This window comes from Gobio gobio (genome assembly GCF_949357685.1).
Source record: "Gobio gobio genome assembly, chromosome: 22".
NCBI classification, from domain to species: Eukaryota; Metazoa; Chordata; class Actinopteri; order Cypriniformes; family Gobionidae; genus Gobio; species Gobio gobio.
In genome coordinates, this window is record NC_137118.1 from 29,064,522 (window position 1) to 29,081,818 (window position 17,297).

The 17,297-nt window shown below is 37.4% G+C and overlaps 1 protein-coding gene across 3 annotated transcripts in view; it reads right to left on the minus strand.

Annotated features, from left to right (window-relative positions):
• lmnb1 (lamin B1) overlaps positions 1-17,297 on the minus strand; it is a 71,362-nt gene that overhangs the window by 29,358 nt on the left and 24,707 nt on the right. For 2 of the 3 annotated variants that reach the window (XM_079805375.1, XM_079805376.1), the window contains exons 5-8: positions 13,407-13,577; positions 13,134-13,259; positions 11,274-11,494; positions 7,206-7,431 (exon numbers count right to left, since the gene is read on the minus strand). In XM_079805375.1, coding sequence (XP_079661501.1) covers positions 7,206-7,431; positions 11,274-11,494; positions 13,134-13,259; positions 13,407-13,577 — 744 coding nt within the window. Of the gene's footprint in view, positions 1-7,205; positions 7,432-11,273; positions 11,495-13,133; positions 13,260-13,406; positions 13,578-15,634; positions 15,652-17,297 lie in introns of those variants that run through there. The other variant, XM_079805377.1, reaches the window with a different exon arrangement.

A 17,297-nucleotide genomic window follows, 5' to 3' on the forward strand; every position in this document is an offset into this window, starting at 1 on the left:
AACCCACACACACATAACCCACACACACATAACCCACACACACATAACCCACACACACATAACCCACACACACATAACCCACACACACATAACCCACACACACATAACCCACACACACATAACCCACACACACATAACCCACACACACATAACCCACACACACATAACCCACACACACACATAACCCACACACACATAACCCACACACACATAACCCACACACACATAACCCACCCACACACACACACACACATAACCCACCCACACACAACACACACACACATAACCCACACACACACAACCCACACACACATAACCCACACACACATAACCCACACACACATAACCCACACACACATAACCCACCCACACATAACCCACCCACACATAACCCATACACACATAACCCACCCACACATAACCCACCCACACACACACATAACCCACCCACACATAACCCACCCACACATAACCCACACACACATAACCCACACACACATAACCCACACACACATAACCCACCCACACACACACACATAACCCACCCACACACACACACACATAACCCACACACACACAACACACATAACCCACACACACACAACACACACAACCCACACACACACACAACCCACACACAACCCACACACAACCCACACACAACCCACACACAACCCACACAACACACACACAACACACACAACCCACACAACCCACACAACCCACACAACCCACACAACCCACACAACCCACACAACACACACAACACACACAACACACACAACACACACAACACACACAACACACACAACACACACAACACACACAACACACACAACACACACAACACACACAACACACACAACACACACAACACACACAACACACACAACACACACAACACACACAACACACACAACACACACAACACACACAACACACACAAGTTTAATGTAGTAATGTCACTGAAACGCCGTAAACACAAACTCTTGCTTTCAATGTAGGTATACGTTAGATCTTTTACAGACTCTCTCTGTGTTCGCCATGTCCCACCTCTCCCGCCATCAATGCACTATACAAGTATGTAAGAATAAACCATCTAAAATGGTTTGAATAATCCTACTACTAAAACTAAACGTGATATGGCGATTTACATTATGTTTGCGCTTTCACTTTGAGGAGTCCTGTTCCGGCAGCGCGTTCGCTTCAGATGATCAATGCAACCAATCACCGTTCTAATTGCAAGCAGGCAAGTCAAAATGACTATTCCCAAACTGTAAATGGTTAGTTTCCCAAAAATTTTAATTCTTCATTTACTCATTCTCGTGTGGTTTTCACACGTTTACTACAGTACATTGTAAATCTGCTCATCATATAAAGCCATCGGGTCTCTGCAGAAGATATAGATTAGACCACTCAATTGATTATTTTTATGATGCCTTTAAAATGACATTGTTTTGATCTTTTAAGTTTTGGACTTGGAATGGACTTGAAATGGAGGGACGGAAATCTCTCAGGTTTCAAAAAATATCTTCAGTTGTGTTTGGAAGTTGAACAAAAATCTTAGGTATAATTCTCCCAAACGTTTAAATTGTGTCATCAAGTACTATCCTTAAATGTTGTTTCAAACCTAAGCTGAGTCTTAAACAAACTATAAATCGCAAATCGTATCATTTACATCAATTATACATATCGTTTTTATAATCGTGATCTCAATATAAAGATGTACTGTTGCAAAAACTCTTGTTTTGGGTTGGGTATAGTCTCCATCTGCTCTTTTTCCTGTTGTGGTGGTTAGCGAACAGCATTGCATTACCGCAGTCACCCCCTTCTGAAATGGAGTGTGGATCACCTGTGACTGACTGTATTCGCAGTCTGACTGTATGCACCGAACATGAAGCATGGCAGTTTGAGACTAATGTATGCATGTATCGTCACACCCCTATTATCTACACATTAAACCATTTTAACATGCAATCCAACCAAATGAGTATTCAGATCATGTTATAAATACTATTATTGAGTTTGTGTACGAGATTGCGGTTAGACAAACGCACCTGGGTCAATTACTTTCAGTTAAAAACTGGTTTAAATGCATAAAAAAAAAAAAAATTCTTGACCGTCCAGCCATAACTTCTGTTTTGGAAACATCTTTGAAATGAATCTAAATTAATTACAATTTATTTTCTACACTATTTGGCATGATTTCCAAAGCGTTTTGTAATCCTGCACAAAATTGCAAAGCATTTGTTTTTTTATGTCTTTCATAATATACAAACAAACATTGTCCGATGATGATTTCATTTTATGAAATATCATGTGGTGCGACCATCAAGAAACTACCCATTTTTGGACTTTTATGTTGAAATCCAATTAAAGATAGGAAGTAACATTATATACCAATTTGCCAAGGACCCATTGAAGCAGAAAGCATGTTTGCAACTCTCTCTCAAATTTGAAAAAAATAAATAAAAACTTTTTAAAGGCTGGTATGCAGTTCCCAGATTTGGATATTAGGGCTGGGACGGTATGGTTTTTTTCTTACCGTGGTTGAAAAAGCAAGAAATTCCCGCGGTTCAGCGGTAAACCGCGCACTTTCGCGCACACCCGCCCATATAATATAATATATTATTTATATTTATAGTATTTATATTACATATTTTTACATATTCAGGCTATTAATTTCCATTTACAATTTACATCTCGTGTGCGCTTTTGTCTCAGTGGTTAATGAAGACTATTTAACGAAGGCTCACCCATACTGTAAAAAAAAATATTTTAAAATATATTTTCACATACATTTCAAAATATACAAAAAATGGCCAAAAGATATATTGGCAAAAATATATTTTAGCAAATATTTTTTTGGCCATTTTTTGTATATTTTGAAATGTATGCGAAAATATATTTACATAAATATATTTTCAACCAATATATTTTTTGGCCATTTTTAAAATATATTTTCAAAATATAAATATATTTTTCAAAAGCATTTAAAAATACGTTTTGCCCTCCATACATTTAAATCTAAGAAAAATACATTCACATGTCACATTTAAAGAGAAACTTTATTTTTCTGCTACACATGAACATTTGAATAAATTTTCCAAGAAACATACTTTACAATGTTCAAAAAAATTACAATAATACAGTATATTAAAAAAAATAATATTTTTTTTCCCCCTTTCAAGCAGTGAATTCCCCGTTGTAAAGCTATTTAATTTAAAGTGTCGTCACTCGCTGCTCACACTACCGTGATTGTATATTATGCTACTTTTATTATTTGTATTTATTTTTTATATTTTATAACATTTACATATTTATATTATTTGACATATCTTGTGTGGTGTGCGTTTTTGTCTCAGTGGTTCAAGGCTATTTAACGAAGACTTTTTAGGCTAATTTAACAAGGCTATTTAGGCTAATGATTGTATATTACATACACACGTCTGGTGCGCTATCCTTCTGGGGACTCGCCATAGGCGTAATGGTTTTTATACTGTACAAACCGTATTTTCTATCCCCCTACACCTACCCATCACAGGAAACATAAATCATTCAGAATGAGTTTTTATGAAAATGTAAAAATGCAGAATAAGCTTTTGTGCCCATGGGGACCTCAATTTTGGTCCCCACGGTGACACGAGTCCCCATGAGTCTGTCTACAGTCAGGTTGAAGTCCCCACCAGCCTAGAACACGAACACACGCACATTATATTACATAAATAATTTTTACATATTATATTAGGCCTATTTTTACATATTTATATTAATTTATGTATAGGCTATATGCCTATCTCGTGTGCGCTTTTTTTTTTTGCCAGCTATGGGAGAAATCGGTCACCAGCGTTCGACACAAACCCATGGCTCGGGCGGTGTGTTCTTTTTCTGCTTTCATGACTTCTATCTACCTACCCGCTATTGTCAGCCGCGCAACCATGTGAGAGAATTGTGTTAAGCACGTGCAATTAAAAAATGCATAAGTCCTGCTTATGCGCCTGTATTTTATGCTTTAGTAAAACTAAATTCAAATTATAGGCTACAAGACATTACACAGGTACAAATGGAATGTTATAATGGAACATTGCGCTCCCCAACTCGCGAAAGGTCGGATTTGCTCCATCTTTTGATTAAGTTTTGTTTAGAAAACCTTGAATCCATATAAGACACGCATGTCATTAGACACAATCCATGTCATTAGAATCAATGAATCCATGGAATTAGACACAACGTGCACAGGCCAATGTTTTTTTTTTGCGGTGATGGCGGTGACGATCTCAGACCCGTGGTAGGCGTCATGTGACCGCGGTATTGCGAGAATCTGTGGGAATCTAGCTTGTTTTGTTTAGGTGGCCAATTCTATGCCTGTAAATTGAGTGAATTTAAAAATATCATGTGGTGCGACCAAATATCATGTGGTGCAACCACTGCAGAGCGTTTTCCATGATAGATATATTTTCTAGATTGGCATATAATCAATTGATGGCTTATATACATACAATAAAGTACTTTACTTTATTATTATTTGGAATAGATTTTTATCCAATTTGGGTAATTTACAAACATTTCAGACGGCTTATTTTTAATCTTCGTACACTATGAGAAAAATTTTTTAATAATTTAGAGCATTAATTTAATTTGAGTAATTATGCATTTATTAGCAATTTATTTATAACTATTTTACCAGATGCCACTGCCAAGCAAAGAAAAAAAAAACTCTGACCCTGCAGCAAGAGCAAAGGAGAATAGGAAGGTGTGTTTAAAGAGCACCTATCATGGAATTTTGAAATTTACCTTTCATGTAGTGTGTAACATAGATCTAAGTGAACAAAAACATCCTGCATAGTTTGAAATATGACAGTGCACCGTATATATAGTTATTTTCTTTCAAAAGTAAGAGTCGACTCTGAGTCATTTTTAAGAATCGTTAGAAGACCGAAGCTTTTTCTCTGACTAGATGGCGTCAACTTGTCAAGTTATTTGAATACGATACGCCCACTTATTGCGCTCCAAGACGCCAGTGAAAACTAGAAAACATCATGGCGACGAGACCCTGTGTTCTGAAGTGCGACTCAAAAGCAAACTTTTTTCATCTGCCCAAGGATGAGCATTTGAAGACTAAGTGGCTTGAAGACAAACCATACATCGTCGCGATTGAGTGTTTATTAGTCGTCAAATGTATGTTTTGCGATCTCAGGAAGCTTTTATTACGGACTTCTATTATGGCACATGGTATCTTCTTCATCTGTCTGTACATGGACTACATGTGCACAGAGCGCCCTCCGGCTGCCAGTATGAATTGAAAACAACACATACTCAATCGCTCATGATTAGGCTATATCTGCGCATTTTGAGGAAGTATTGAATTAAAAAATACTCCTCTGTTTAGAAATTTGACACAGACATATGAGAATCTATCAATATGTCTCCTCATCTGCACACTTTTGAACTAAAAGCCCTGAGGGATGTTGATTTGTCGCGAGTCTTCGTGAGGAGAATAGAGGAGTTTTTTTTATGAATGAGATCAGATGAGGCTCATATTACAATCAAACGGTACAGACGCGGTTTTCATATTCATAACTCCTGGCACATATTAACAAATTACTGTCACTATAAAACTTTGATGGGCGTTCCGTTTCCGAAAATATCAGCACAGACTATACCAATCACAACTGACTGGGTCATCGGACCAATCACCGCAGATTAGCGTCACGTAAAGGCGGGGTTTTGAAAAGTGAATCACTAAAGGAATCATTTGAGAATCGCTGTAAAAACAGGTAAAAATAAATGCATATTATAAGAAAACTAAAGTCTTTTTTGTCATTGCATGCATGCAAAACTGTTGTTGGGGACTTCTAAAACAATATTTGGAACATTTTAAATGCCATGATAGGTGCTCTTTAAAAATAAATAAACAACAATAACAATAATAATAATAATAATAATAATAATAATAATACAGCAGCATGATGATTGTCAAGTTCAATTAAATGTTTGTTCACAAGAAGGCCACAAGTGTGACCCTGGACCCCTGCCTTTAAAGTTGTCCAAATGAAGTCCTTAGCAATGCATATTACTACTACTACTAATTTTTTTATATACTTAAGGTAGGAAATTTACAGGTAGGAGATTTACAAAAATAATATAATGAGAATGTGCAACATGAATCCATTTTCCAAACCGTGTTTTTGTCTTACCCTGAATCATTATGGTACACTGATAATAATGCAATAGAGCATGCAGTTCTGTTAATTAACCGCTAGAGTGCAAAATGTTACGGACTGCAACTTTAATATCCTAATGATTTTTGGCATAAAAGAAACAATTTTGACCCATTGTTGGCTTTTGCCACAAATATACCCGTGAGACTTATGACTGGTTTTGAGCTCCAGGGTCACTAAAGTACTTAAAACTGTTCATGACAAGGCATTATTACATGATTATACATGGTTCTGATCAAAATTATTATTTTTCCATCGTCTCCGTTGTCAAGTTCAAAGAAATGTTGCACTTGTTTGCAATTTGATTTTTATATAAAAAAATGTTTTAAAAAGTTGTTCATAAAAACAATTCTGTGAAATTAATAAAATATGGTTTAAATCAATTTTTTGTATGACATGTATTGTTAATTGAGCTCTTTAAATAGATTTTATCATATTTGAGATCCTCATGTCATTTGGAGCGACCACTCATGTGGTGCTACCAATAATAGCAATAACTGTATAAAAAAAAAAAGAAATCTAATTTCTGTGGTTGAAATAGAAATCACTGATATAGAATGCTTCAGTAAATGGTATTTAAAAAAAATCTTTATGCAATTTACAAGAAAAATAAGTCTGATAACTACATTTAAGAAGGCAACTGAAACGATAAAAAAAGTGAGATCATCTTTTGCAAAAACTCAAAGTGTTTATAAACAAAGTGTTTGCATTTCTTTTATTACACTAATTACTGAGAACTTGTAAAAAAAATGTTAAGCATGTTAAGGAAATAAATACATTTTAAGATAAATGACGGTTGCATCGCATGACATTTTTACGGCCAATTCATCTAGATGAAAAAACAGTAAAATCACTTAATTTGAAATTTTTATATGAATTTATGTGTACACAGCATTCTTAATGTTTGAACAATTGCAATAGATATTCTAATTTTTTGTATTTTAAAATTGGCTTGTTGAAAATCCTTTTACGGTATTGACCCACCTGCTCAGAATTGTTGTGCAAGCGGATAAACTTCCCGTCCACATCCAGCTCATCAATGCAGATGTTTCCAGTGGCAGATGCAGAGTGAGCAATACTGACGCTGCTGCTTGCCTCAGACTCCTCCACATCCACACGCTTCCTCTTCCCACGAGTGGTACGAACACTACGACTGGAGGATGCCCGTGACATCGTCACACGAGACGAGGGGCTGGGAGACAGTTTCAACCTGACAGGAGGAGACAGGATGTTAGAATGAATTCACGATTAGCAATCAATCCAAATGTTCCAGCGGTGATGGTAACAACTGTTCAGAAGCTACTGTATCTGACTGCACTGCACTCACGGAGACCAACTATTAACCTTAGTTTAGACCAAGTAATATACACTTAAAAAAAAAAGATCAGTTCTGGTCCTCGATGGTTATTTGTCAATAGAGCTCCAGAGGTCACGTGACCCATTCTGTTTACGACACCATTTTGACAGGCAAGAACAGCTGGAGCCAGCATGAGTTTCAAGACAACGGAGTTCACTGCGCACTTTAATTAAAAAAAATAGACTTTTACATAGCAAAACTTAATATATTAAACATAACAGATCCCTATAATGCTCCCGGGTGCTTTTCACGTGTATCGATAAAGGAACGGATAGCTTTCCAGTCAGGACACCTGTGGCACCAGCTATGCGCAAGTTACAACTAGCCTAGTTTGGACGTAAATGGGCACCAAGTTACAACGTATGCACTCCTAAATATTTTTGCGTTGCACCATTAAACTTAGTTGAAGCCTAAATCTACGTATAAACTAAATATTTACGGAAGCCTCAGATCAAGAGTAACATTAACAGATAGAATAGCAGACAGACTGAACTGCATCAATACGCTCTTGTTTTACATGACAGACTTCGGGTGCATCTCAATCAGCTCCCTAGTTCAGTAGTCAGGGCACTGATCAGGGAGTCAGCCCATTGACTTATGTCCTGATCAGTGCCCTGACTACTGAACCAGGGAGCTGATTGAGATGCGCCCTTCAATTCTTTACACGTATATATGATAATGCTGACGTATAGACCTACATGCGCTTCCAATTTAAGAGAGAAAACATGTGAATGGATTAACGTTCTATGCGGTTAACACAAACCCGTCCAAAACACTGGTGTGTGCATCTGTTCCATAGTCCGTGTTGTGCATGTCAAATAAATTCATAATCAATAAATGTAATTTCTTATTTTTTGTTTCTGTATTTATTTATTGATTTATTTATTGTATATTTATTGTAAGACACTTTTTCTTTACAAAGGCCATATGAGAGGTGTGAACGATCATGAATAATGCTGGGTATCACACCTGAGAGACAAATACCTGCATAATGAGCTGCATAATGAATGAGCTTCAGGTACGTGACAGGGAGCTAAGGAACAAGACAAAGGAAATATATTTTGTTGTAGTTTATTTAGAATGTAGTCAACAAAGGAACATTACAAAGGCAGATTAGATTTTAAATGATCAAAAGATTTGACTACACTGCAAAAGATGCTCTTATTTAGTATTTTTTCTTGTTTCCAGTCCAAATATCTAAAAATTCTTAAATCTAAATTCTTAAACCAAAATTTTCTGGGGTAAGGAAAATAATCTTATTTCTGTTTGGGACAGAAACAAGATTTCAATCAGAAAGTTTATTTTTCTTAACCCATTGGCATATAATTTTGCTTGTTTTAAGCAAAAAATAAATATACATATTCTAAAATAAATATAAATATTCAAAAAAGAAAAAATCTCATGTCATTTTACTTATCTAGTTAGTAAATGTATCTTGATTTAAGAATGTTTAGATATTTAGACTAGAAACAAGACAAAAATACTAAGAGCAGCAGTTTTTGCAGAGTACTATTTAATTTTTTTTGGAAAGAAGTCTCATGCTAAAAAACAGGAATATTGTGACACTGAACACAATTCAGTATTCAGTAAATACAAATAACTGAATAATTGGTAATGATGAATGTTATAAGTAGCATATTTGGGATTTAAAACAACATAATGCAAAGCAATTATGATTTCAAAGAGTGTAGGGTGAATTCAGGTTGATTGGGACACTTTTCCCCCAGTCATTTCAATGGCAAAACTTTTCTGAATCATTTGATTTTGTAAACTATCTGATACACAGAATACTCAAATATAATTTCGAGTTTCGGTTCATTTATGAGACATGCATGCAATGCATGATAGCCAGCGCTAAGGCTATTGTCTGCTATATTTGATTCTTATTAAATAAGCAAATATATTAAAAACATTTATTAAAATTAAGATACAATTTATAAAAAACGAAATTCACTTTAAAGAAAGGCTTTCTACAAATAAAAACTTCATGAAGTGGTCAAAATCATTTCTGACAAACTCCATGTCCTCTGATATATTGCGCATCAAATGATGTGTCCTTTATTATTTGTGCTGTTCACTTTTCACAATCAACATATAGCCTAATGTTATTTTTTAAATTTAATATAAGAGTTAAACATCAATATGAAGCAAAAAACATTTTACTGGTACTATATTTATAGCATCCAAGTAGACATTTGCTAATAAAAGCTTTATTGATGTGACACTATGCTATTTTACAATAGCCTAAACTAGGGATGCTCCGATCAGGAATTTTGCAGCCCATACTGAGTACCGATTTCTTGTCATGGTGATTGGCCGATACCGATTCCATGCTTCACTGATTTGTAAGCTCTCTGATCACTGTTAACCTTTTTTCAGATAAAAAAAAATACTATAGATGTTGCCTTAATTATCATAAAAATGCAACAAATATAATAATGTAATGTAACTATTGTTTTAACAGGGTACTAAATAATCACAAAAATAATTCATTATACAGTGAACATTTTAATATGCCTTTAAAATGGGGTTACTGCATAACACTATGCATATCAGGATACTTAATAGGGATTGGGGATATGGCCAAAAAAAAAAAAAAATCATATCTCTGTATTTTTTGGTTTAATGACGATACACGGTATGTATCCCGGTATTTTCTACGTTTTTCTATTTGGATAAATAAATAAAAAAAGATCTGTATTTATTTTAATAATAATTTAATTTCACATCCTGTCCAATGATGTCCTAAAAACAAGGTTGATATTGAAGGCTATAAAAAAAAAAAAATACAGTGAATGTAATGTAGGCATGTATTAATAAACTTGTCTTTTAATTCACTAAACTAAAAATGAAAATAAAAACAAAAGCATATTAGCCTATATTTGATTACCCCATTACAATGGTCACTTTCATAAAAAATAAATATACATACTTGTAGGTTTAAAATTCCACATATAGCACATTTATTGTCCAACAACAAATATTTTAGAAATATGTATAGTTTAGTCAGAATTATTGCGTTCCTATCCTATTGCGCTCCGTCTGTTTGGCACACGGTGACGCTCCTTCGCGGAAGCCTGAATTTTCTGTTAGACCAATCACAACGCTTGTGGTCAGTGTAGAATCGACGCATTGTTACATTTTTGGAGAGGTGCACATCAGGGTACGTCGTAGGCTACGCGTGCAACACAGCCTACGATGTAGCTACGGCGTACACTCAACACAGAAGTATAAATTGGGCTTAACACTCTGATCCGACAAAACTCTGCGAAGTGTCTGTTGTCACCTGTCGGGTGCAGTGTGAAATGGCCTTTAGGTGCATTAGCGCTGTTCCGCAAACGGTCTGGTTTAAACTAAAACAGTCTTTTAAAAAAAAAAACCTGCTTCTCTCAAAGCATGAGAAAATGTTCAATGTATGTGTGAGTAAACATATGTATAAAAAAAAATTTAAAAAAAAGAAGAAAAAAAAAGAAAAATGCGCATGAGAAGTTCCTTCCCGTTTTCATTTGAGGTCCATCAGATGTTACACCTCAGGACAGTCTCTTGCTGTTAACGGTCACTACAATCTGGTGGCTCATGCTGACAGGCTATTTTTGATGAATTCTTAGGGATTTTAACACTGACCAAATGTTTGGAAGGGCAACAGAGATGAAAGGCCAAAACATTTTTGCATTAACAGTGTCGGCGTAGGTCACCTTTCCTCCTCTCCCTCCAACAGCTTCCGGTAAGCGTTGATCTCCATATCCAGTGCCAGTTTGACATCCAGTAGTTGCTCATACTCATCCAGCTGCTGCTGCATTTTGGCTCTGATCTCAGCAATCTCTCGCTCCTTCTCTGCCAGTAACCTGCGGCTCAAATCTTTCTCACGGCTCAGAGCCGCTTCCAATTCATTGACATGATCCTGCCACGCACGCGCCTGTTTAAAGAGAAACAAAACAGAAAAGGTAATCAAATCTAACTTACATAAAATAGGAACTAAATTACGATTGCTTAAAGGGGTAGTCCACCTAAAAAGAAAATTGTGAACGAAACTTTGGTTTCCAGCATTTTGACATCTGTATTTTTTTAAACTATGGAAGTCAATGGGAATCAAAACCCGTAACCAACATTCTTTTTCATATGCGTTTGTCCATAGTAGTGCTGGGCAGTAAACCGGTTCATCCAGTAAACCGGTTTCAAATTTCGCGACGATACACATCATTTTACGAAATGAAAAACCTTGAAACAGCTGCTGTATTCAATTGCATTGAAGAGCACTATGTAGAGTGTTTAGAGAGCGGCCCACTATTTACATACCCTTCTTACACTAAACGGTAATAACTTTAACACACATCAATAAATAACTTACAAAACTAACCCTCTTTAATACTGCAAACACCATAAAGAGCCACATGATGTCCACAATCCAGAAAACATGGATGGAATCCAGTCACAAAAAGCGGATCACAGAATTTCGACATTTTTGGATGAATAAATCAAGGGCTGTACAATTAATCAGATATCGATACAGACTAGGGTCTGTGAATATTAAAGTTCAAAAAGACTGCTATTGAAATCTAAGCTATTGAAGTCTGTATGTTCGGCCATGTCTGTAAATGAGTGCCCCAGTTTAGTCTACTACACACTCGCAATGATTTCAGCATCTGCTGTCTCCCTATACATGGACAGATGAACTTCATCTGCAGAACTGCTCTCAAGAGTCACTTCATGAACATTTCACTGTTTAATTTGATAAAACTATCGACGTTTGTCGTATCATATACACCATACACTGATATACACACAGGAAGTCAAAGGTCTTCACGACAAATTAAAAGTTTGGTATAACAAATATATTACCATTGTGCAGTAGAGTGTACTTTCAACAACAACAACCACAACCAACAACATCCACCACAACAACATCCACCACCACAACCAATACAACAACAACAGTTTATTAAAACACAAACATTACAGAAATTGCACAGTAAAAAAACTTGTAATCAAATTATAATGTAATTATTTAATTAAATTAACATTTTAAATTAAATGGTTAGCTTTTTGAATTGATTAAATTTTTTAAATTAAATTTTTATTTGTCCTTACAATATTTACTCCTGACAGTAAATTATGCCTAAAAGGTCGAATGAAAAAAAAACATGATATACCATGAAACCGCCAGAATCTTAACACCCCCCCCCCCATTATCGATTATAATCAATTTGATCAACTAGTTGTTGCAGCTCTAACTATAATACAATCAAAAGACTAATTTAAATCATGTTCGGTTTCACTTCTACAGCACAGCGTGCATGCAAACTCTGCAACAGGATGTTAAGTATGGTTAGAGTAACAGTGCGGATCTCTCCTTAATCAAAAATGTCACTTCCTGAAGACTGTCAGACAGGATTAAATTAAATCGAGTTTAGAGAATGAACAGGTATAATAACTGAACACAAGGTATAAATGACGAGCATCAACAATTAGGAGGAACTTGACTTTTGTCTCCAATAGTGTGGGAAAGTGCCTCAATATATAAAAGATAAAACTTGTTAGCTGGTGGCAAGACATACCTCTTTCTGCAGGTTTGCGAGTTGAGCAGCCAGACTCTCAACTCTCAGTGTGGACTCCCGCAGCTCCTCACGGGCCATACTGGCTGAAGAGCTGTTCATCTCTGATGACAGACGGACGTTCTCCAGCTGAAACACACTCAGAAGTCTCAGAGAAATACAAAGAGGAACTAAATAAGCTTTCAGAGGAAGTCAAAAACTTGTGACATTGGCTGCATGTGTGAAGCGTTTTCTCAAGACATTTGTTTGGACATGCTATTGTATGTACGCGATAACCTTGGCCATGTATGTCTGCTCCATCTCCTCCTTATAGAGTTTGATCTGGTCGTCATGTTGTTGTCTCATGTCGGCAAACGCCTGAGCCAGTTTAAACTCGTACTCCATCTGACGGCCTGAGTCCACCTCCACCAGACGAGTCTCATGCCTGCGCCGCGTGTCCTTGATTTCCTGTCAACAATCAAACAAATATCAGCTAAAGTTCAAAGCACTTCACTGGGCAATATTCTGTTTAGATGTCAATAGATTAAAATAAACGATTACACTCTTTCCTGTGAAAACAAAGTGAAACTGCATGTCTGTAAAAAGGTCTCATGTAATATTGTTAAATGTTACGTCAATGTTACGTCAAATAAATGTTAAGTCAATTAGCAGCCGTTATGATAGAGATGGGATTATTCCATATTATTAGAACGTGATCCAAGTGATGTTTACTAAACATCAAATGACAGGGAAGGTGACAACTAAAGATTCATGGTGGATTTTAAAAAGATGAGCAAAAAAACAAAAAAAACAGGAAGTCTTCCTTTCATAAAAACTAAAGTAGAGTGACGGAATCTAAAACAAAAAACCAGAAAATCACATTGTATGATTTTTATGTAATTAATTTGCATTTTATTGCATGACATAAGTATTTAATACATCAGAAAAGCAGAACTTAATATTTGGTACAGAACCTTTCTTTGCAATTACAGATATCATACGTTTCCTGTAGTTCTTGACCAGGTTTGCACACACTGCAGCAGGGATTTTGGCCCACTCCTCCATACAGACCCTTCTCCAGATCCTTTAGCTTTCGGGGCTGTCGGTGGGCAATATGGACTTTCAGCTCCCTCCAAAGATTTTCTATTGTGTTCAGGTCTGGAGACTAGCTAGGCCACTCCAGGACCTTGAGATGCTTCTTACGGAGACACTCCTTAGTTGCCCTGGCTGTGTGTTTTGGGTCATTGTCATGCTGGAAGACCCAGCCATGACCAATCTTCAATGCTCTTACTGAGGGAAGGAGGTTGTTGGCCAAGATCTCGCGATACATGGCCACATAAATCCTCCCCGCAATAATGGTGCAGTCGACCTCTCCCCTTTGCAGAAAAGCATCCTCAAAGAATGATGTTTCCGCCACAATACTTCATGGTTGGGATGGTGTTCTTGGGGTTGTACTCATCCTTCTTCCTCCAAACACGGTGAGTGGGTTTTAGACCAAAAAGCTCTATTTTTGTCTCATCAGACCACATGGCCTTCTCCCATTCCTCCTCTGGATCATCCAGATGGTCATTTTGGTCAACTTCAGATGGGTCTGGACATGCGCTGGCTTGAGCAGGGGGACCTTGCGTGCGCTGCAGGATTTTAATCCATGACAGCGTAGTGTGTTACTAATGGTTTTGTTGAGACTGTGGTCCCAGCTCTCTTCAGGTCTTTGACCAGGTCCTGCCGTGTAGTTCTGGGCTGATCCCTCACCTTCCTCGTGATCATTGATGCCCCACGAGGTGAGATCTTGCATGGTGCCCCAGACCGAGGGAGATTGACCGTCATCTTGAACTTCTTCCATTTTCTAATAATTGCACCAACAGTTGTTGCCTTCTCACCAAGCTGCTTGCCTATTGTCCTGTAGCCCATCCCAGCCTTGTGCAGGTCTACAATTTTATCCCTGATGTCCTTACACAGCTCTCTGGTCTTGGTCATTGTGGAGAGGTTGGAGTCTGTTTGATTGAGTGTGTGGACAGGTGTCTTTTATACAGGTAATGAGTTTAAACAGGTGCAGTTAATCCAGGTAATGAGTGGAGAACAGGAGGGCTTCTTAAAGAAAAACAGGTCTGTGAGAGCCGGAATTCTTACTGGTTGGTAGGTGATCCTACCAACGCAATAAAATGCAATAAAATGCAAATTAATTATTTAAAAATCATACAATGTGATTTTCTGGATTTTTAGATTCCGTCTCTCACAGTTGAAGTGTACCCATGAAAAATATTACAGACCTCTACATGCTTTGTAAGTAGGAAAACCTGCAAATTCGGCAGTGTATCAAATACTTGTTCTCCCCACTGTATTTTCATCACAAATTTGTAAAGTATTTTTTGTGCGAGTGACTCGAGCGCTTAAAATCCACTAATGAGTCTTTTTGCGCTCATGGCCAAATACTTTGAAAGGCTGAAGTGTGCAAAATGAAGTTTACCCGAGAGATTAAAGGATTAGTTCACTTTTAAAAAAACTTTTGCTGATAATTTACTCACCCCCATGTCATCCAAAATGTCCATGTCTTTCTATTAGGGATGCAACAATACAGTTAGTCCACGGTTCAATACATACCTCGGTTTTTAACCACGGTTTTCGGTTCGGTTCTGATGGCTTGTCACATCAGTTTTTTGCCATTCTATTCTTAAGCGACAGGAACAGCAAAAGGTTAAGGAGAAAAAAGACTATTTTTTAATTGCAATAGTCTTTCTTTATTTTACTTAAAATAATTGAAAAACCTTACTTAAACTTAAAAGGTCCCATGGCATGAAATTTTCATTTTATGAGGTGTGGATAAAAGTGGAAAAGTGGATAGAAATGTTGATCGGTGTAAAACCGAGTTCTGGCTGTCTTTCTCTGCCTTTGAGAAAATGACAGCCCAGACTAGCCAATCCTGAAGTCTCCTGGTTTGACGTCCAAGCAGGAACGGTTACCTCCCTTTCCTCCACCCAGAGAATCTGGCACGCCCATGCAAGCGCTCGAGAGATCATTGCTTGTGAACGAGTGAACGCTGGCAGTTTCTCAGTGTTTGGATGTACAAATGAAAAGTCTTTTTCAATTCCTTCTGATCTGTGATCAGTGATTTCTTATGTGTAGCTAATTATTTATTATTCGTGCACACACTGCGGCTTCTCTCTCTCCAGACAGAATGGTGTTTTCGTGTTTTCTATCTTGTGAGTCAGTGTTTTTGTACGTCCTCGTCGCGTCTATCTGTTCTAAAATGTGCATACAGTCGTTTCTGCTCAACATCAGCAGAGTAACATCTTTAGAGATAAACCTCACACGCCGAAGCTCGGGCTGCACTGGCCGGTCGGCCTTCAACATCCCCGACCCCCAGTACTGCATCTGGCCCACAGCGGAGGCGCCTTACGTGGCGCGAGATTAAGCAGAAGGGGGGTAAGCATGAGCATATCCGGGCTAGGCAGCTTTCCCCACAATAAACTGGATTACATTTGATTACTGCTGTTGTGTCTTTGTTTGCGCTGTGTACTCAATGCGCATCACTGACGCTTTTCATATGATAGGAACATATTTAAAAATAATGCCATTATCAACACTTACTCGTAACTCGTTCATCTCGACAGCTGTAATGGTACTTTGCATGTGTTACAAAGTTGGTAATAATGATGAAGACGGACTCGGCGTGACTGGGACTCGTGTTTATTCAGAACTCTGAGATACAAACACAATAAACTCGCGCTGACTGACAGCGCTCTCATAACTCAGTAGTTACTATAAATAACTTTGTTAGCAATCGCTGAGCTCCGTTTCTGGTACATTAGTGATGTCCGGTTCGCGAACGATCTTTCTTTTGAACCGGTTCTTTTTAGTGAACCGAATCAGTTCACCAAATCGGACTGAATCGTTCTAAACGGTTCGCGTCTCCAGTCAGCGCTGATCCATAATTTACTAAAGTTACTAACTTTCTGACATGAGTGACAGTCCCTCCGACTAGAAATAGACTAATAACCTGAAGTATATGCTGTAACTACAACCGACAGAACTGATGTGAAGTGAACTCCGGTCCATCCGTCTCTCTGGCAGCAGCTCGTGCCTGCTCGTGCCTCGTAGACCTCGTCAAACCACGCCCCCTCCGCTCATTTCAAATGCAAAGATGTCAGCCAATCACAACAGTGGGCGTTTTTACTCAAGTCTCACAGC